The sequence below is a fragment of the Psittacula echo genome (genome assembly GCF_963264785.1).
Source record: "Psittacula echo genome assembly, chromosome: 6".
Taxonomy (NCBI): Eukaryota; Metazoa; Chordata; class Aves; order Psittaciformes; family Psittacidae; genus Psittacula; species Psittacula echo.
The window spans coordinates 37,338,483-37,361,675 of NC_137743.1; the positions used below are offsets into that span (position 1 = coordinate 37,338,483).

The 23,193-nt window shown below is 36.0% G+C and overlaps 1 protein-coding gene across 1 annotated transcript in view; it reads left to right on the forward strand.

Moving 5' to 3' along the window:
• ARHGAP15 (Rho GTPase activating protein 15) overlaps nt 1-23,193 on the forward strand; it is a 340,067-nt gene that overhangs the window by 198,445 nt on the left and 118,429 nt on the right. Inside the window, exon 10 of the mRNA XM_080620957.1 lies at nt 8,370-8,468. Within this exon, the coding sequence (XP_080477083.1) occupies nt 8,370-8,468 (99 nt within the window). The remainder of the gene's footprint in view (nt 1-8,369; nt 8,469-23,193) is intronic.

Below are 23,193 nucleotides of genomic sequence, written 5' to 3' on the forward strand. Positions count from 1 at the left end.
GTGTGGCTGATGAATCTCCTGCAGTGCTACACAGGGATCAGATGTGATCCCTTTTAACAAATACATATTAATTAGCATAATTCAATTCCAGCCTCTAATATATCTGTCTAGGAAAGACACATGAATTTGGTTTTGGCTGCAGTTGCATTAAGCTCTTGGTTAATAAACATAGCTTGATTCTACCTGGGGTACTCTTCCATGAATAATGAAGGTATATGATTTGTGACACAGTAATTCAGAATCAGTACCTGGCACAGTTTTATTACCAAACTAATGTTACCATGAAGAAAACATGTTAGTTATCTACCATGAAGTTTCATTAGGTTTAGGTTCTGGCCATGCAAATGAGGCAGGATTCTTTAGCAAGGCTCAATTCCAACCTACAGTAAGTCTATGTGAAAAGGTTCCTTCATTGTCTTCACCAGAGTTTGTCCCTTAATCTGTTAAAATGTTATGAAAATGCAGTTACAGTACTTATACAGAGACCACTTTTAAATGTTAATTTTTAGGCTCCCATTAGAATATTTTTAAATCACAAAATTCAATCATCCACCTTAAAGATGAAAAGCTTGTCGAATTCCATATTATAAGATGCATCTATTTCTTTTTTTTTTCCTAAAGATGATGCAAATAGTTGCAGAAACCTCTTGAAACTATTTATTTGCTCCTTCCTTAAGTGAAAAAGTGTTAACCATTTTTGCAAGAAAAAATTCCTCCAGCTCTGAGAACATGCATCCTAACTTTATTCCCCTAGGGAAATGCTTCTGTCAGAACTGTAAATCCCTTAAAATATGGGCTTGTAATAAAAGTGCATCTAAAGCCTTGCAGGACATCTTAGTACCAAATTTTTGACAAAGAGCTGTTCTGTGTGCCAGTGAAGAATTGATATAAATATCGGTGAAGCGTGAGGTGTTAATTACTCCAATGCAGTGGCACTGAAGGTGCTGTGGAAACCTTCACTTTTCATCAAGTGCTATTCATATTTGCCAGGGGCACTATAAAGCTCTCAAATCTATATTGATTTTTTGCTTTGTATGTCACATTGGAATCAAAACTCCAACAAATTTAACACATAAATTATAGTCATGGGTAAATACATTTTAAGGTAGGAAGTTCACTTAAACCCAGTTCTGTGCTCTGTTAGTCACTGATGTGTACACACTTGGCCAGAAGACTCAACACATTTCTCCACATTAACCAAATTTGGGAATACAGGCTTCAAAATTAAATAGCAGTTTGATCTCCTGGGGTACTTTGTTCTGCCAACACTGTTATCATAAAATCTAGAAATTATGTGATTGCTATTTAACTCTTTACAAAACTTCGTTTATGTAGAATGTAGTAAATAAAGTAGGTAGTTGGTAAATGAGAAGAATAAGAGGATAGCAATCAAACAAGACAATGTAGCAGGCCAGCGTGTAAATGTTAGTTACATTCTGATCCAAAAATGAAGACATGCTGATGCTTTACACGACAAAAAGTTATTTTTGCCATCACTGTCCCATTTGCTTTCTAGTCCTCGGCATAAAAGAAGCCATAATGGGAACAGAACATTGATTCCAATCATTGTGATGAGCTGGTGACTGGGGTTTTTCATGCTCCTGTGAGAGCTCTAATGAAGATCGTCAGTCCTTCTCATTCCATCTCACTCTTGCTTAAACAAAATATCTTTGGTCTAGAAACATTTTGATCCATTTCTGAAATGATGTATAATACAGTACTTTTGTGTTATGTGTCTATATGAAGACTTAAATTCATATATATACACATGCATGCGAACCTATAAATATTAAAAGAGAAACATGTACAGGTCTGCCATTTAATAGTATTATTTTGAGAATAACTGTGTTCAAATTTATATGCTAGGGCAGGGGTCCTCAGTTCCTCAGGATTGAAACACTCTCAGAATTTACAAAATCTGCACTAACAAGCTAGAAAAATAATATATAAATCTTCTCTTTTAAAACTACTTTATAGTCTAAAATTGAACTTTGATCTTTGTGTTTAAGCTTTGTCATGATTTAATATTACCAAAAATGAATTGCCAACCTTCAACTTGATATTGGCCTGCTAACTTCCTGATTTCTGAGCCTTTCTATTCCACAAACAAAAAGAAAAAATACTTTTGTGAAAATGTGATTTTAAAGCTATGGTGGTTGTGTCGGTAACAGACTATCACAAAATACACTTTCAGTAAATGATAAAAAAACATGAGTAACAACAAAAATGACACTGTGGGAAATAAGGAAAATGCAACTATGCAGCTGGCAAGAAATTAATCTAGATTTTTTGGCGGTGGATTTTTTCTTTTTCCCAAAAGCTAAACACTGAAGGAACTTCACTGGGTTTATTTTATAAGTTAAGGAAAAACCCAAAAGAGCATAAAAGTTGGAATGGTTACAACTGTTCCAAGGTTAAAATGCAAGCCACTCAATTGCTAGTGAAAGGAACTAGCTGTGATTTGGCTTGATAGCCTATAGAATGAGGCTCAGCATATGTTGGTGCCTGTGCAGACAGCAGCACAGAGATCACCAACCATGTTGATTCCAGACAAGGGAAAATGTCTTTACTGTCTCATAAGTTTCAGAGGACCTTGGACTAGTTCAATGTAATGAGTGCAATGCTTACAAGAAGTCATAGAATCATAGAATGGTTAGAGTTGGAAAGGACCTTAAGATATATAGCTCCAACTCCCCTTTCGTGGGTGGAGACACCTTCCAGTAGACTAGCTTGCTCTAGCTTGTTAAACCCATTACCTTTTGTCCTATCACTATAATCCCTGACGAAGAGTCCCTCTCTAGTCTCCCTGTAGGCCCCCTTCAGATACTGGGGTCTCCACTCAGCCTTCTCCAGGCTGAACAGCCCCAACTTTCTCAGCCTCTCTTCATATGGGAGGTTCTCCAGCCCCCTGATCATCCTTGTGGCCCTCATCTGGACTTGCTCCAACAGGTGCATGTCCTTCTTATGTTGGGAACACCAGAAATGCACACAATACTCCAGGTGGGGTCTCACAAGAGCAGAGTCTACTCTGCCTCGACTTGCTGGTCACACTCTTTTTGATGCAGCCCAGTATGCAGTTGATTTTCTGGGCTCCAAGCGCACACTGCCAGTTTATGTTCAGTTTCTCATTTACCAACATTCACAAGTCTTTCTCCACATGGGTTCTCTGAATCTCTTCTCTGCCTAACCTGTAGCTGTGCCCGGGATTGCCCCAACCCAGGTGTAGGAATTTGCACTTTGCTTTGTTGAACTTCATAAGGTTAGCACAGGCCCACCTCTTCAGCCTGTCTAGGTCCCTCTGGATGGCATCCCTTCCCTCCAGTACGCTGAAGTCCAAAAGAGCAGATCAAGACCTATCTTCAGTGTGTTCTGTAATTCTTGTGGGTAATGAAGGCATTTAGCAAGTGATTTAGTGCTTATAATAACTTATGGAAAATTAGGAAATATTTCCTTTGTCTTGCATAGACAGTGGATCACAAAGGTGTTTCTTTCTTTGGCCACTACCTGGATATTTGGAAGTACGTTTCACAAACCCTATGGATGACCAAACACAGGACAAACGGATCTTATCCTTTGACATGATGGTCAGAAATAACTCAGATAATTGTAAAATATCTCATTTCTGGAGACCTGTTTTGAGGAGTTGATGTGGTTTAAACCCAGCAGACTCACTCTCTTTGAATTCAAATGAGCTATTGTCCACAGCAAAATATCATAATTTCATAAAAGAGACCAGTGTCTGTAAGTATTCTCTATTTTCCTTTTTTCTGAGAATGTGAAACAAATCTGGCAGCTCACATGCCACTTAATAGTAACTGCTCACAAATGTAATTTTTTTTTTAATTGATGACCACCACAGATCAACTATGTATAGTAAATCTCCAAGTTAAAAGGACTGGCAAGACTCCCAGCTCGCATAAATCAGAGGATCTCCATTGACAGCCTCATCATCTTCAGTCATCTGAGGACCTGGCTCACTTATTGTAAAAGCATTGTGGCATTATTTGGAGCCTCAGTCTGGAACCAGCATCGTTTTAATGTCTGACTTAATATGTCTGAATACATATTGGGCAGCTAGAAGAAGTTGCCTTTCAGAATGTGGTTCTTTCCAACTACATCCCTTGACCTTCCTGAAAATTCACTGCTGTGGTGACTGCTGTTCAGTACCTCCTTCTGTTCATGCCTCTTATTTTGCTTTTTGTTCTTTTTCCCCTTTTCCCTCTTAACATTCAAACAGATACAAAGAAAACAAAAAACTTAGACAGTGCTACAAAGCTCCGGTAGTCCAGCAGTTCAAATCCAGATCTAGCAGAGTTAATTTTGTTCCTGGAAGACACTGAATTACGTAGATATCATTCACATTTCTAAAAACTTGGACATTACACCATTATATCTTCTCCTCTCATGTCAGAATCTGAGCTTCTACACAAGAAATGGGAATATTAGCTGTGTCCTCAGTTTTTTTTAATAAAAAACCACTGAAATATGAGCTCCTTCCAAGTGTGGCCACATCTTATCCATGTGCACCAAAAAAATTTAACAATTACATTCTCGGTAAGGATGTGGCTTTAGTGATTTTATTTTAATTGTTTCTTTTCCAGAAGTATTGTCTCCCACAGGCAAGATTTCTGCAGCTCAGAATTAGTGGCTTTGCTGCAGCCTGCAAGAGCTACTTAAAAAAGTAGCTCTGTCAGGCTCAGGGAAAACTTGGAGCTCACCAGAACGGGCAACACATTGCAGCTGTAATCATCATCTTATATTATACAACTTGCAAATGTCCATTCCCTCCTCTTCTGGTGTCTCATATCCACGTGCAAAGCTGTCACACACCCCACATTCTTAAATAGAAAGTTTAATACTCAGATATCAGGGATGTGTAATGTAAACCATACCACCTAACATATTATGAATATATTGCTCTTCTTAAAAATGCTTGTTGGTTTTTCATATTACAGTATTGACTAGCTGTCTGTGTTTGATGTATGGTTTACCAGCCTGATGTAGACTTATGGTTAGAGCTTAACTTGTTAGTTCTGCTTTTGCAGCCAATTCAGAATAACTACAGATGCCCCAAGATATTAAAATTGACTGCTCAAATGGACTCAGTGTGGGAGTTTCATTGGTTTTAAATTGATAACAGCTGAAAGAGTGAATGATTAAAGCTGTATATGGGCATAGTATGCAGCTCTTTTGTACATGCTCTTATGAACAGAATCCACTGTATGAGAATTGCCTTTGTTCTAATAAAAGACATTTCTGAACAATTGTTATTTCAAATTTTTAAACGATGAAACAAGAGCATTTCAGGAGTCTATAGAGGAAATAATTCCTGAGAAACTGAAATAACTCTGAGAAGATAAAGTGGATTTCTATTCAGAGGGGAGCATTTAAAGTTAAGTAGCATTCCATAAGGTGGTAATTGTGTCTATTTCCCAGGCATTTGAGTTAAATAAGCTGGATAAGAAATGTAAACTGTCATAACAGGAGGTTAGGAGTGTTGTGTACATCCTTTTTTTTCAAGTAATAAAAAATGAAGTTTTGAAGGGTCCTATAACAAATAAATCAAACAAAGACGTTTTTACTTCTTTTATCCCTTTGGAAGCATTTTTTATTTTTTTTAGATTAAAAAAAAAAAAAAGAAACAAACTGGTTAGTTTCTCCTTAAACTAGTTTTTAAATATATATACTCACAACTATAAAAGAACAAGAAAATATTTTAATCTTAGTTACACATTAATCTAGTTTACAAAAGTTAGTAATTTGTGATTCTTATAATTTCTTCTTTTCAAATTACTGCATAAAAAATTCTCAGCTGAGTTTTCACCAGCTATCTCTGTGATCTCTAAGATTGTAAATATGGCAGTGTAACTAATGCCATTCCCATACTTATGTACAGCAACAGATACAGCAAAAAAACAGTAGACTAGAGAGAGTCATGGAATTTGAGGTTTAGAAGTATCCAGAATTCAGAATATTTGGATGTCTCAAGGGTTCATGTAGTTATAAATATTCATGATGGCCAGCAACTATTAATGCTGATTTGTTGCCCTCTCCATTCAAGACAAAAATCTTGAGTGCCACTTTTCTAAAGAATACACATTTTAAAGCTTAACTGCAGGATACAGAATATTACTATACCCATGTATTGAAAAGTATGTAAAGTGAGGTTAAACATTTTGTGAAAATACAGAATCTACACCAGAAAAGAAGTCATGAACTAGGTGAGAACTGCAAAACAGTTGCAGTATTTCCTCACACAAATGCTAAGTATCCTGCATTCATACTGGAGATTGAAAAAGTAACTGCAAAATAGTCCTAAGAAGTTGGTTATAACAGGGAAGAAAACCTGCTGAAGATGCATACATTAATTTTGTTTTGGTTATTCATGTACTGCCATCTACTCAATGCATCTCTTTGCCTGTTTTGCTTCTGAAATTGTTTACAAGTGTCTTTGTCCACCAAATAAGATGCATTTTTATACTTTTTAATGTAATTTGCATTAGAAAACATTCCATATTATGCAAAGAATTTGACAGGTCTTTGCTAAAATTTAAAAAAAACAATTAAGATGTCAAAAGAGGAAGAGCTAGTACATTTTAATCATAAATCTCTGTATATATAATTACTACTGAAGGCAGCTATAAATGTTTTCCGAAGAAAATGTAACCAGACTGTGCTTTGTCAGAAACATAACCCCAAAACATGTAACAGACTGTTCGCTAATGCTTAACACCACACATGCACACAACCTTCTTCAGTGTAGTTCTGTGAACCCAGCTCTTCATCCCTTCTGCAGCTGAAACTCCTACTAACTTAAATAGAGGCTTTAACGTACTCTACCAGAATGCAGATCACATGCATTGGGAGATGCTGGAATAAATTCCCTGATACATCTTTTTGAACTTCTGGTAAGAAGTTCAAACCACCCATGCACCCCATCTTCTTTCTCCGATTATTCTCTACTCTGGGGAAACAATCCTGAGCAATGTAATCTAGGTGACTCTGCTTGAGGAGGGAGGTTAGACTAGGTGACCTCCAGTGGTTCCTTCCAACCTCAATAATTATGTGACTCTGTAAAAGAAAAGGCAATCAAGTTGTTCTTGAAATCTAAGCTTAATAAGAAATGGTAGTGATTAACAATGGAAAAAGAAAACTCTTTGTAAAGAAGAAAATAAACAAATAGTTATCTGCCTGTTAGTGAGAAAAAGGTGTGCTGCTTGGAGGAGGCAGCACTCAAGCTGCTTATGGTGGAAGATGGTGGGGCTGACTATGAAGGAAATATCCTGTACCATGGGAGCTGCAGGCTTGTTGGGTTCACTGTGAGGAGTCCAGGCTTGTACTAGAACCCTTCAGCTATCTATACAATCATTTTCCAAGCCTCTAGGTCAATTTCCAAACTGTAGTACCCTGTTGAAATGCTATATGGAGACTGTCTCTTCAGATAAATGATGATAGTACACTCCTATTGTTTAAGCATTTAATTGACTTCTATTGAGCAGTTTCTCTCATCTGTTTGATTCATTTTGATTCTAGCTGACAACATCTCCATTACTGACCGCTCGTTTCATAATTTTTCAAACATATAGAGTGGAAATGAGGAAGCTAATTAGTAATCTGAAAAGTTTAACCTGCTTATACAAATATGTTTTAATTTCAACATTCAAAGTTGATCAAAACTTTGAAATCATAAAAACTGAATGGTAACATTATCTAATTAAATGATTATTCATCAAAGAAACAACACAAATCACAAGTTACACTTGGTGTAAGATGCAATCCTTATCAAAAGTTGTCTAGTACTTTCTATTTTTTTAAACAGTTACTTTGATGATTAAAAAAAAAACTTCTGCAAAGATGAGATGAATTTGTACTAAGTCTTAATGTTGCAAAGTGATGAGGCCCTTGCACCCCTACAGTACTCAATGGGAAGAGAGAATCTCTGTGTGCATAGAAAAGAAGGCTACCCGACATATGGGTTTCAAGGTTGGACCAACAGTTCATATCATGTAGGATTTTGGATTCAACAAGATACAGAACTGTACACCCAGAATGGCCTTCACATTTTATGGCTGGTCAAAGCAAACTTCAGAGACCTCCAAACTTTAGAAAGATCAAGGCCAATGTGTAAATGGCAATTGAAATTAGAACACAAGAGGCAGTATCCAAATGCTACCAGCAGCAGATACTGAGACATCTGGTTCTGCGGCAGAAGCTAATGACCAGCAGGACTCAAAAAGGGTTTGTTTCCAACTTTGTCTGTCCATCTTTGATAGTTGAACTTTTAATTAATGTGTAAGCTCAGAAAAGTGAAAAATCCCACTACTAATAATATGCCTTAATGTATTTTCCTCTTTTTTTCCCAAATGTAGATCAAATTTTTGGCTCCCATTTGCACTTGGTTTGTGAGCATGAGAAATCTACAGTACCCCAGTTTGTAAGACTGTGTATAAAAGCTGTTGAAAGAAGAGGTGAGTACCTTAATATTTAACACTATTTTTTTCTCTGTTAGTGATCAGAACTTTAACCTTTTAACTCTGCTCGAATTGCCATGATAGGCATGCACTTGAGTTTATAATATAGTTAGGAACTGAACAATATCACATTCAGTAAGTTCATTTTCTTTATAAAAGCTGACATAATCTATTCATGCTGACTACTGCATATAGTTTGTTTGACATGTGGTTGGTTTAGCCATTCTCTGGTTAAGCGAATGCTAAACATCAGTAAAATGTCAGTAATGTTCACTCTGAAGTCTTTGCTTAGTATAACGCCAATACTTTTTCCTAAGTAAGTCCTGAATTGTATTCATCCAAAATAAATATTCTAGTGGGACCATATTTTTTTAATGCATGCAGGTATCTAATTTTTACAGTTATTTTAAAAAGCAATCATATTGTAAGAACATTGGACCGAACATTCTCCCTCATTAAAAGCTTTGATTAATAAGAAGGATTTACATAGTACAGAAAAGATGTACTTAACACCGTTGCCTGCTTTCCTTTCCGCAGAGTGTATCTTGTCTCATTGAAGGTCATTTTCTTTGGAAGGTACATGCGGTAGATGCAGAATCTTAAAATGTATTGTATAAAAATGTGTGGCTTCATCACCATCTGTTACAAGTTTACAACTTGTTCCAGGGATCTGGGGAAACATATATCTTGCAAAAGATAGAAAATTTATTTTCAGAATAAGGCTGGGTGAACCCATTGTCACTGCCATATACTGGAGTCTCAGAACAACAGAACCAATGAAAAATAAAAAGATGCTTAGACCATTAACCACAAAGGGAAAAGCTATTTTAATTCCATCATTGTTACCTGGTTTTATAGTGAAAGGTGCAATAAAACTACCCTGGAGTTTCAAACTCTGGGAAATTCATGCTTTAATTATACAGCAAAGAGAGCACTTGGATATTATTATTCCCAGAATGACTGGCAGGAAGTCAAAGACTAACAAACTGGAGATCTTTCAGTAGGGGGAGATAGTAGCATTGGTTTTCTGGAGAAAGGCTGGAGTCTGGTAAAGAGAGACAAAGGGGAGAAACATGTGAAGTAACTATTAATAGAGGAGAAATTGCAAGGAGAAATTCAGAACATGAAAAGGAAAAGCAGAGATTAGATTATAAGAATCACATGCCATGTAGAATATGTCTAATTGACTGTTTGATTATGATCTTAGCACAGGTTCTCCAAAAGATGCACTAGATATTTCACAGATATGTCTGACCACTCCTCTAGGAGAATTGTGGCCTGAGGTCTCTGCACTGCTGAACAGTAATAGAAAAATCAAAGACATCTAATTAAATGCTTATTGTCTGTGTGATTATCAGAAAAATGTTCGTGGAAGAAAATGGAAATACCACTGTTTCTTTAAAGGAGTTCATCCTTTGGAGTATTGCATTATTGTTGTGGTGTTTCCTTCAAACTTACTGTGACTTAGAGATGTCTACCCTTTTTAGTTAGTGTAATATGTAAATAAAAGCTAATCATATGGCAGACATAAAAATTTCATTTTATCACTGTATTTATGAGTTTATATTTGCTACATAGTTTTTTCTATTATCGTTTTCTTGGATTAAGATACTTGCATTTACTCACATTTTATTTACTCAAAGTGTTGTTTTTACTAAGTTCTGGCATAAAGTATCTCAGGACAGCAGTAATTTATGTGAAGCTAAGTCCAATGTTTATGCAAGCTTCTGATGACATTTTATACCAGGGTTGGTATTAGGAAGCAGTATGTGGAGGTGCCAAGTCTCCCGGCATGGCTGAGACTCAACAGATCTGAAGCCCTCCTCTTAATGGCCAGATATGCCTCCAGCCAAGATACTCAACTGCAGAGTCATGGGAAATACTTATGTACCAATTATGGGAAAGGCACATTTAATGAAAACTGTATGTTTACTTTCATAGCCTTAGTAAGATGGCCTAGATACTCAGTACAGCTGGCATATTGGCTGTTGTAGAAAAGCTTTTTTTCTGATTTAGAAAATATATCAGCTACATACTGTAACTGTACCAAAAATGTTACTTGTGTGCTTCATATAAGTTATTGGATTATTAGAAAAGAAGACTTTAGGAGAAATAACCCTAAATGTTACTTGCAGAACATTCAATTTTTGCTGAATGGTTATGTTCTCATTTATCACCTCATGGTTTCAATTATTTACCTATTGATTTTCTATTTTTTTTTTCTGATTTTTAAAGCATTATCACTGTGCACAGAAAGTCTAGCAGCAATCTGAATAAACCATATTAATTAGTACATTTTCCTGTGTAGATAAGGTTACATATAATAGCCAACTGAAGTAATATTCTCCCACAGATTAAAAATGTAGAGGTTGTTATTAACTGTTGGCAAGATTTCCTGTTTAGTTACACTATTTTTAAATTAATATCTACATTGAAATCAAACAAATTATTCTGAAGTTATTTTGCTCTAACTTAAATCAGATTTTGTTCATTTATCCTCTAGACTACTGGTTGCTTATTCACCATTTCAGGACAGGGGTGCTTTATAAGGCTTGGTCTAAAAATTCTTACACGGTAATGCATATTTATCTATCCAACAAGAATTCACTTGATCAAGAGCAAATTCCATTTTTTCAGCCTCTTTTGGTATTTTTAGTTATAGGACTGCGAAGGAGAATTCTTATTAATCAAATTCTACATTTACTCAGCCATCTTGCAGAGCTGATAGTGGAGTTTAATAAAGAGAGTCAATAAAAATGTGTTTATTCTTATAAAGTTGCAAGGCAATTGTCACTTTAAAAAACAAAGAAAGAAACAAAAAAGGTCTTTTTTTTTTTTCTTTTCCTGTACTATTTATTCATTCATACATTTTAGTCAACTTCTTGTCCTACACAGTTATACAGACAGACCTGTGCCACTGGAGTCAATAGTATACAGGCAAAGAGCATTGTACCCTTTGTATCTAATGCAATGTCCTAAATAGCAAAAAAAAAAAAAGTCCTATGATGTGCCCCTGTGAGGATAAGAGAATAATTCTGTACCATGCAATGATCAGATTGCTACAATGGCTACTCAATGAGTTCTAGTATTTCTTCGCTTTTTATGTTCTCAGGGAGTCAGAGGGAAAGTTTTTCACGGAACAGTGTATCTGTTTTCTCTTTGTAGTCCTTTACTTTGCCATCAAGACCTACCTTAGATGTACTTCAGACTTTTTTGGGGCTGTATGCTGGCCTGACTTTTTTCATCTCTATTCCATGCTTTTTCTTTTTCTTCTCCCCAGAAAGCATCTGATAGGTAGTGCCAACCCTAAGCTGAAAAGTGCAACAAGGAAAGCCTGGGACAATCCTCCCAGATACTATAACTCACATGCTGTGCGATCTCGCCAAGGGTGGGGCCCCTTGCAAGATTTTGATGTTTCTAGGCAAGATATTATTTCCAGTCATTTCTCAAGTTGCTTATTTATTTTGTTATACATGACCCCTTAAAAGTTCTGGCTGGTTTTTTGACCTTTTTTTTTTGTTTTATTTTGTTTTAAAAATGTGAAAGGCATGAGTAGAATGCATTAAAAAAAAAAAAAAAAAAAAAAAAAAAAAACAAACCAAACCCCAAACAGAAAAAAAAAAACAACCAAAAAACCCTAAACAAACAAACAAACAAACCAAAACAAAATATCAGTCTGCATTGTGTCTAAATAAAATGTCACCCAGTACTTCTCATAGTAATGTTTTATCATGTGAAAATAATCTTATGTTTTCTAGGGATGACCATTTGTCTGTGTGTCTAATGACAGAGTAAATGAACACCCCGAGCAGTCAGTATCCTAAACCTAGCGAGGGTATCCAGTATAGTTTAGGTTTTGTAAAGAAATGCGGTACTAATGCTCCAGGAAAATGTAATTTAACTTTCATTTCTCTTTTGAAACATCCTTCATTTTCTCCCTCCATTCCCAAATCCAAGTTAGTGTTCTCAAATCAGCGGAAATTACTTGAAAAATGACACTGCAAGCATCAAAGCTGATGATTACAGGTACCATTTCCATTCTAAACTGGACATTGCAAACATTGTTTTTTGTTGCTTTTCTTGGAGCACAGGATGCTCTGACAGGAATGATACACAAAATTACATATTTGATTCAATGCCTAAAAGCCACCCTGGGATCCATAACTTTGCTTAAAGATTTAAGAAAGACCTCTAGTCCACTTCTGAGAAGGTTCTTAACTTAGAAAACTTTATCTTTCAACTTTACTTCTTAGCAGCTGTTATGTTTTTTTGCTGTCGCTTGTTTGACAGGATCCAGTTATAGGTTCCGATGTCTGTTTAAAGAAACAGGGAGGTTGTTGGCTTTAAAATTCCCTTACTGCTTGTGTGTTCAACATTTTCCCAGGCTTTTCTACATAGTTTGCCAAGTAAAGGGACTGACCTTTTGTAGCAAACACTTTTTCATTTCTAAATGCTCACTTTGATTTTTGTCCCATTTTATGCTCATTCCAAACTGTTTACAGCCCACTAAAAATGACTGTGAATTATATGTTTGTGTAATAGATTCCTTTTGTGGTCGGAGTGGAATGTTTACTTTGAACAATTAGTTATCTTTGGGCAGATTATAGTGACCTGAAAAAAGAATGGCTAAAATTATTATAGTACCTTAAGTATTTCCTTTTGTTATCTTCTCTGTTTGCCCAATGTATTATTTACTGGGTTTCATTACTCTGATCCCCAGTGAACAATTCATGTTAAATAAAAGCAGCAACAAAAAAATGCTGAGCTTAGGGCTCTTGGTTTGGGGCTTTGATCCACTGGGGTAGGAGTGGGTATGCCCACAAGACTTTAGAAGTGACCATTAGGAACTTTAAAGGCTGGGTGTGCAATTTTAAGAAGATATGGTTTCAAAAGAAGTTTTAAACACTTGCTCTCTGAAAGTCAGATTTCTTATAGGTGTCCAAAGTTTGACACCCTAAAGAACCTAAAATCAAGGCTCAGTTTGGCTTTAATGTCCATAGCTGTGATTTGATTATATATAATATCATTGCAGACATGCACAGACACTAAGTCTCATACTGCACGATAGTCAGTGTTTAAGGAAGAAAATGTTTTTATGGGCAAAGATAAAGTACCTTATGGGATGTAGTAAAGAAATACAGTCATCTTGATGAAGAGAAATGAAGTTGAAAATGGTATTTTAGACTACCTCACCTCCCAATAGCCATGCTGCTCTGTGACAGAAGGTTATGTCCCTTTCATCAGTTTTATCTCTTAATCTAAAAGCTAAAGTGCAGCAAAAAGTGCTTTAAAACCTATTTATAAAAAAAAAAAAAAAGAAAAAGGAAAATAAGAAAGTGATATTTCATTACCTTCTAAATCATACTCCGCTTAAAAGGTAGTCAGTATTCTGGTAGAAAGTTTACATAAAAGAGAGTTCACTTATCTCAAGGAGTTAAGCAAAGAGGAAATGAGTTTTAAAATTATAAAACATTGTAGATGTATTTATATAGCTAGGAAAAAAATGAGTTTTTTAAACAGTTTAATGCTATCTCACTTTCTAATGGAACAGAGCATTGCAGAAGAATTGAAAAAAATAAATCCCAAATGTTCCCTAAAGCTGATGACTCCCATGCTAGGATCACTGTCTGATATGGTGTAGTTAGATTATAGGAGCACAGTGAGGATGGCAGAGGCAGTGAGGCTTCTGCAGCTAAGGTATGTATTAATAGCCACGATATACAACCTCTAGCAGCTTATATTCCAATACGTATTGTAAGACTCCATATTATTAGATTTGTGTTCAGTGACTTGCTCCTCCAGGGTGTATTTAACTTCAGCATTTTTTTTTTATCTTTGTTCTCAAGAATAATTCATTCCTATTCCTGAGGACCTGAAGAAGGCAGTCAGAAAGTACAAGGTACATCTGCCAGAGTATACTCACCACCATCTTTAAGCTTCCATTAAATGTACAGTGCTCCTGGGCTACTTCCCAGCACGATTAAACCAAACTCATCAGCCAGTGGCATAAAGGATTCTGGCAAGGTTTCCTTGAGAAGAAGGGAAACCTCAGGAGACCGACCAATCCTGTGCAGTTTTATATTTCTGAGTGCAGGATTATTCTCCAGCAGCACTTGGCCCCTGAACAACCACTGAAATGTATTTTGTTTTCTCTCTGTTGTATCTTTTAGCATATTTCTATCCTCAGAGCAAGAAATTGCTCATGAATAGAAGTTTGTTTCCTACAAGCTCATTCACTGATTTTCAGCACTTGTTTTCCTCTGAAAAGGTATTTTCCAAACTTCTTTTTCCCTTCGCCCAGGCCTATACATGCTTCCTTGCTTACTCTGATATAATTTTACGTACTGTTTCCAGTGGCTTTAAAATTCAGTATCCTGAAAGTACAGAGATTGCTCCACCAAATGATCTGAACTCCCAGTTCTGCTAATTTTGTACTGTTCATTCTTTCCCACTTTGGGATAATCTATTATGCTTGGATCCAGGCACGCACTAAAAGCTAATACTTCCATGAAGAATGTGCAATTTGTACTGTTTAGCTTGTGATGAGATTCCTGAAGTCTTTTATGATTCTGTGTTGTTCCAAGGAAGCTTCTGCTCCCAACTTTTACATGCAAAAAAAAAGGGAAAAAAAACAGGCTGATAGGAAAAGAATTACATGCACACACAAATATCCAGCAGTTCAGAAGATAAAGCCTTTTTCCAGGGAAGTCTAGTGGGCTGAAGAAAACTGTTTCCAAGGGCATTGAACTGTGTTTACTTTAAAGTGGCCGACAAGTATAAACTTATATGTACAGATGAATGCAATATGGCATTACCCTTGCAAGTTTGTGATTCAAAATGGTTTGGGCCTTTTTTTTTTCTTTTATTTTTTTGAGTTAAAATTAAAAGTGGTTGAATGTAGTGCAAACGTATTGGCAAGATTTCCTCAACCATTTCTGTCTTCAGGCTCAGGCAATCCCACTATAGCCACCTTTCTTAGACTAAGAGCCAGTTAATAGCGTTGTGCAAGGTCCAAGTCAGAATTGGCTCAGAAGGGTATTCACTCTGGGGCCTCTATGTCTGCTAGAAAGCCACATTCTGAGTTAGAAAAAATATTGAGAAGTGTCAACAGGAAGCATCACGGAAGAGCATACAAGACAAATTAGAGAAAAGGAGACAAAAGCAGGGCGGGGGGGAAAGGTCTTGCAATGACAATGCACAAAAGAAAGAATAAATATATATTTAAAAAAATTGGAAGCAGGGACTGTAAGCTAGTTAAAAGAAGAAAAAGCCATTAAAAAGGCAGGCATTTTAACTAGTTGATGTCTTGTCATAGTTACCTGATACCTGCTTCATTGATTAATCTCTTCCAGAGAAATATATGTATTTCTATGAAAAAAGGGGAATTTGTATTTTAAGCCTTGCCAGTAACAACAAGCAGACACTCAGTGTGCACCAGAGTAACATTTATAATGCCTGGGCCAAATCCATGCCTTGTGTAATTTTATTGCTTTTACTGGAATTACACCAGAGATGAGTTTGGCCTTTTGCCTTTTTTTTCTAGCATTGTATAATATATCTATTAGTGAACATGTAGAAGGAAACAAGCCAATTTGTCTTCAGAATTTTCAATAAAATCTTTTTCAATAGGCTTAATAAATAAAATAAACCACTTAATGCATAAAATAAAAAAGAATAGAACATTTTGTAGATATTAAAATAATGTTAATATACTTTGTAAATCAAGCAGTGACATTTGTACACACTGAAACAAAAAGTCTAAAGAAATTTAAAGTCAGCTGACTGTCTCTGTTGCTTACTCTGTGCCAAAGAGAAAATGAAGGTCCTGACATATCCCCTGGTAAGAGTCAGATTCAGAGAAGCTCACATGTGAGGGTATCCACCTCCTAGCCATGAAAAGTATAAAAAGATAGACACAGAAGTCCTCTCTTTTTCTCCTGAATAAACTGGGGATGTGAGGCATTATGCCCTAGTACAGCACACATGCCATCACAGACAAGGAGCTGGCAGTACTTCCACTGCAAACCCCATTTAGTCAGACCTTACAGTTTAGCCATTAATAGAAAAACACTTTGGGCTAGCACTTGACAAAATGAGCCTCAGCCTAGAGAAGATGTTCACACACAGACATGCACACAGAATAAATTAAATCCATCAAGTTTCTTGGGGGGGGGGGAAGGGGTAGTTACACTTTCAGATTCTTTCAACATCCTTGTTGCTTCAAAAAAAAAAAAATAGTTTTTTAAATAAAATTATGAAGGTGTAATTCCATGATGCAGACTGATTGCTTTTCCTGTGGAAAACAAACAACAAACAAACAACCTACAATTACACTATGCTTTTTTTAAAAGAAAGATTTACAGCAATAAAACACATTAAAAAAAGTTTTGCTATCTATATGCAACACTATGGGGTCAGTTTAAAAAACCCTGTCTCCTTTTTTTTTTGCCTGCAATTCAAGAGAACAAATAACTGCAGTTGTATTTTATTACTTTAATTATTTGCTGTAGCAGCTTGTGTTACATCAATGTTTTAACGATATAATATAGCAGTCTAATGGGATTGATACCTAAGTGAGAGAAATTGTACCAACAGAAAGCTTCAGGAGCAAGGCAGAGGGCAAAGTAAGAGGGCAGCTTAAAAAGGAGGCTTTATGTTAAGGGTTTCACCTCTTTAAGAGAAGATTTTTTAGCTCATTTTGCTCCCTCAAGTTTATGAAACCAATATTGCTAGCAATCTAGTAACTGAATTGTCCCTAAATTGACTACAGCATGATAAACCCCCAAGGAATTAACAAGTCTTTTAAAGATCTCCAGTTATATATTCACTTAGCATATTGTTTTAGTACAATCAGGATCCTCACAGATCATGGATATAATTATGTAGCAAACCAACTTCTTTTTGTCTTCACGCAGACAAACAATGTTCCCTGGTTTGGGAGGAATGTAAATGAGAGCAAAATGTGGCCATTTTGTTTCATAACAGAACAGAACCATATCACTTGGATCCTGAGCAACTCCAGCTGTCCTGATCCAGCTTTCTCTTCATGATTCTTTCATACACCTTTTTCATTTTTTTATTTTCTTTTTGGTGTCAGAGAGTATGCATTTCAAATAACTGAAATTCTTGGGAAACAAATATTGCCATTAGAAGCTGTTTTCTCATGTTTATTCTACTTTGTTATGGATATAGATTATTTCTTTCTATAATTCCTGCTTTACTGATACTGGTCTCTGTTCACCAAAACAGATGGAAACTTCTCTAAGGACCTGAATAGATCTATTTTGTGGTTTCTTGTGATTATTCCTTACAGTTAAGGAAGTGCTTCAGTGATTTGTTGGATTAAGGCCTTGAGATTTATATGTTTGAATCAGATATGTAAATATCTGCATTTTCTCTCAGGATTTAAAAACAAAGAACAAGAACTTTTTCAGTTGCCCAGATTAAAAGTGATTTACAGGTAATACTGAGGCTCTTAAAATCACCATGAACTCTTCCAAACTAAGGGTAAGGTGATGAGACTTCCCTGCAATGCCTTCACTCAGAAAATAAAGAAGTCCTCAAAAACCAGAAAGAGGCTATTCCATGCCCCTTACCTCCATCTTCCCAGCAAAAATTCCCCCAATATTTCAAACTATATGTTTAAATTTGTCAGTCCTGAACTAATACAGTATTACGTGACATAACACACCAAAGTAGCTGCCACCAATTACTGTGCCAGCAGTAACCACACAATGGGGTTGGAGGTACCACAACTTTTTGTTTACTTAGAAATGAAATAATTTTCACGACTGTATGGTATCAGTTAGCAAGTGTTGAGCTCTTCATGGTGATACTGCTCATGTTGACTTAAATGGAAAATGGATCAGCTCAGAAACCTTTAATAAGAAGTTTTTCGGTGTACTTGTAGCGATGCCTTGTGGAGTCACTAGAACTAAAAATCTGTCAGCATACTTGGTAGAAACTTTGTTTCATGGTTTTCTAACTCATAAAATTGAGATTAAAGTGAAAAAATCTTGGTACATAGTTTGGCAGTCAAGAAGCATTCCTCTGTGTGTAGATGTGTGTGTGTGAGAGAGACAGAGAGGGGAAATTTAGCAGCCACTCATTTGGTGTTAAATTATCAGGTGCTACATATTTTTAACAAACCTTCATAGACAGATAAGATACACCCTCTTCTAATGAAAACTGCAGTGATTTAGCCTATAATCTTAACTTTGAACAAGCTAGCATCTACTCGAACCACTGAAAATAAAAATATTCCAATTCTCCAGCCTAGCTAAACTTGAAGCCAGACTTGAATCCAAACAGGAACATGGAAGATGCTGGAAGGGTGTTCTTTAGTCCGTCAGCTTTTCCTACTGTACCACTTAAACAGAGTAGCTCACAAAATGCTTTATTTAATGACCTGATTCATGACTTGCAGAACTATCCTCACAGCAGTGGCCACTCTCTGGTCATAAGTAGCACCAATCCAGTGCTTTGTGCACAGGAACATTTCTACCATCACTGAGCAAAGGCACAATCTTTTTTGATACTTTGCAAACAGTCATGACAGATTGCTGTTTGAAAAGTATCTGAATTTGCACACTAAAAATTGTTCACAATGGTTTCTTTTATCATCCCTATTTCAGCTGCATTTTTGTATTCCAATATGTCATACATTAAAAACATAAAGAACACAGCTTATAGGAACAGTCTCCTTTAGAAACTTTGCAGTTGTCTTGGATGTCTCTGTGGTAAATGTCATTAATAATTACCAGAATTTTTACCAAAGAAGGAGATTATAGATGGAAAACACTGTATGCCAACTTTGACTTTCCAAACCTTCAAAAATACCAGAGGGTCTCTGTGAACCCTAGTAAAAGGGATGAGATTGGATTTCTACCTTTCTTACATCATTCCATGTCACAGTCAGTATTAAGATACAAAGAAAATGATTCAAATCAAAATTCTTTCCGTAGTTTCAAATTTTGAAATAATTAGCTTGCGCGAAAATATCAAATAATACTCATTCTATGCCTTTACTTCAACCAAAATTCAGCCGACAGCTATCCAGTGCATTTTATTACCAACAGCTAGATATCTTTCTTCTCATAAGTCAGTATTTTTTTATTTTTCTGTATTTCTTGCATGTCTTAGTTATGTTTCAGTTATATTATTTGTATTTCATTGTGGGGATTGGGTTGATTTGGTTCTTTTTTGCATATTTCAAAGGAGAAAGTAATTTGTTCCATTTCAAACTACACTTAAACCATCTTTTTTTTAAGAGTTCCTACACATACCATTGCCATTCACACACAATGGAATGTGTATATGCTATTTTAATATATTATACCATGGTATGCCTGTCAAACCATAAAATGAAAACTATGGAGTTGCTTCTGTCAAAGTAATGAAGTATGTGTTAGTCTCCTCTGTTTTTTGGGACTTGGCACAGTTCAGGATTTTTATGATTTCTGTAGATATTTTGACTGCATTTTTTGCTGAATGTGGCTTTGCTGATGGTTCAGATTTTGTCCAAATTAAATAGAAGCAGAAAAAAAAGTTTTAAATTACCTGAACCTGTTTGGGGATGGGTAACGTAGTGGGAATAACAGGAAAAAATATGTTTATAGCTGAAGAGTCCTGCAGTTAAGATGGAAAGAAAAAAAAAAAAAAGTGGAAAAATATCTAAGCACCATAGGTTTGTGTAATATTAAAATTAATGTTTCTGGGTTTTTTCACATAGTGCTGCTTAATGTCACTGCTTCATAACACTAAATATGACTTTTCAAAAACAACAAAATTTTGCTCACTTATTAGACTAGAGGTTTATCACACAAAATAAGGTAAGAGCATTCAGTAGAATCTCAAGACTTTAATTGTTATTTTGTCTTTAAAAGTGTGCCGTGTTTTCTGGGAAAGATATTATTAAAGTAAATATCTTGTCTACATATATACATATATACACACACCTTTGTATTATCACATTTATATGTTAGATATGAAATGCAAAGAATTCAGTAAGTTGGTGTTAGATAGCCATATGTATACTTATCTTCTAAGAGAGCCTCTGAGTTTTCCATGCAGGCATGGACTGTAACACCCAAAGGTGTCTGATAAGTGCCTTAGACTAAAGAATCTAACTTTTAAATGTTTTCTCCCACTTAAAGATAAAAAACAAATACTAAGATAGATGCTTACAATATGACATGAATGAACGAAGACTGTTACCAACTGCTCATGAGAGCCTGAACTCTGCATTTGAATCCACTCCCCAGCAATGATCAACAGCTGTAAGAAATGCCCACAAACAGTTAGGACAGACAGTTCCTGAAGACAGGAGAGACAGATAACCTTGAGACATCTAAGCTTGAACAGAACATAACTTCAAGCTGCCCAGTAAAAAATTGATCTGTTAAAGAGAAGAGTATTGGGCCTGTCTGGACTCCTCAGCTATCACTAAAAGGCCAAGAAGTTATGAAAGAAGCAGTCTCATGACTTTCAATTTCCACCCTATATATCCTTTTTCCATCCAAAATTTCCTATCCTAGTCACTATCATTAAAAATAAATAAGTATATTTGCCAAAAAAGGGCAGTACAGTCCAGAAAATGCAAATTCTTTACCCATTGTGGCTGAAGATTATGTGTGCCCAAACGTACGGTTCTTCCACTTCCAACTGTTAAAAGTCCTATAAGCATCAGTACTAGTCAGGATGGGGACGTGACATTATTGAGATCTAATTTAATCTCTCACTATTGCGAAAGATGGGAAAATACTTGTCCCTACTGTGCACTAAATTCTCTTTAAAATCATCATTGGGAATAAGGGATGCTTGGAGAATTGCATCTGTCCCTTAGCTTTTAACCACAGTTCCTGCTGATGTCAGTGGACCTGACTGAAAGTCCTATATAGTCCTAAGAGCAGAGTTAGACCCCCCCAAAGTGCAATTTCCCATAGTGTTCTGCTGTTGCTCAAAAAACACAGGCATGATGCTGTTGATGATGGATTCCCAAATGAAGCACAATTTAACCAAAGTGGGAGGATTTAGCAAAATGCATAAATTTTGTGTGCTACTGTCTGTAACAGGCAGATCTTCAGCCAGTTTAGCGAGCATAAGTTACAGCTGGCTTTTGCTAGAATAGTTTATTCTCTTGACCCTCCTCAGTTGTATAGCCAACAGGGAGTTGTCAGGCTACATGTGTTTTTAAACTTCTTTCAGCTAAATCAGAAATCCAAAAGCAAAATACAGCTCTCAGCAGTATCATGTGGAGTTGTGACACTCCCTGGAGGGCTCAAGGTCCATAAACCAATGAATGGATTACAATGAGGCATAAATGTAGTATTTCCATCCATGACAGATATAATCTTGAGCCTGTATTTTTCAAGTTACTTAACTCTTTCAGAACTTAATGTGTGACAGAAGATGTCTTATAATGCACATTGCAGTAAATATCAGTCAAGTATGCTTAACTGCTGATCTCTACACGTTTCCAGAAGTTAACAGGCACAGCTGGGATATAAGAAATGGCAATGTAGTATATATTTCTTGAACATACAAAATACCTTGGCTTTCTTCTCCCTCACCCTCCACATTACATCCCCAGCTGTTCTGATCACGTCACACAGTGGATGAGTTTTTCCATCGTCAGCTTCTCCTAAAATGATAACCTTTATTCAGCCTTTTATCCTCCCAGAAATAAACTGCATTATCCACATTGTCATCACATTGAAATTAGACTATCCCAGCATCTATTGCATGGCGCAGAATAATAGAAGTGGTAACAGATGGAAGGTGGTAAACTGCCTGTTGGTAGCTGTACCTAGCAGAAATTACTCAGTGCTAGCATTTAACATCTAATGATTTTCCTGCAAATGACTTAAATCTCTCTATCTGAAATTCCCTTCTGTGAGTCACCATAGTATCTTATGGCCACAAATGCCAGGCAGGTAAAAGTTGGAAGCTGAACATCTCTGGAGACATGAAGCTGATTATATCCCAAAAGAGATGCTGGTAGACTATCCATGTTTTGCAGATTCCTAATACACCTAAAAGACTTTTGGTCAAGCAGGAAAAAAAGAAGTATGTTTGGTAAAGCAGCAAAGAACCATAGAAATCCTATTTTAGCTCAGATACATTAAGCATTGGTCAGAATGGATCTACTAACCCATACATGAGAATCAGTTACTGCAGCAAATGAGAGCAAATGGGAGTGGTGAAGGGGATATCAAAAGAGAAAATAAACAAGCAAACAAAATGGAAAAGAATTTCACAAAATTAAATACTGATATATTACAGAGAGAGAATAGCTATTTCTAAACCCTTGGTAATTTCAGATATTATACTCTGTTGCATGATGCAAGATAATTTTTATTTCTTTTTAAACTCCCGTTTTATTGAAATGAGCAAGCTGATGCTTGTACTTGAGGTCTGTATTTGGTAGGGATTTTTCCCCTTTAACATAAACCTTGTTGATTTAAAAAGTGAACAAAGATGAATCAGGTGGTAAATGTATTCATGTAATCTTTTTCATTAATAAGCTGTTATAAATAATAGAGGGAAGGTTTTAAGTGTGTAATTCTCCATAGCACAATTGAGATTTTTCCACATCTTCAGCAGTAAGTTAATTAGAATCACCTGCATTTTCTTGGGCGGACACCAAATGGATTGCAAACAAAAACAGATTAAAATAGCTGTAGCTCATGGCATACAGATGACAAGATTCACAAAGAGGACA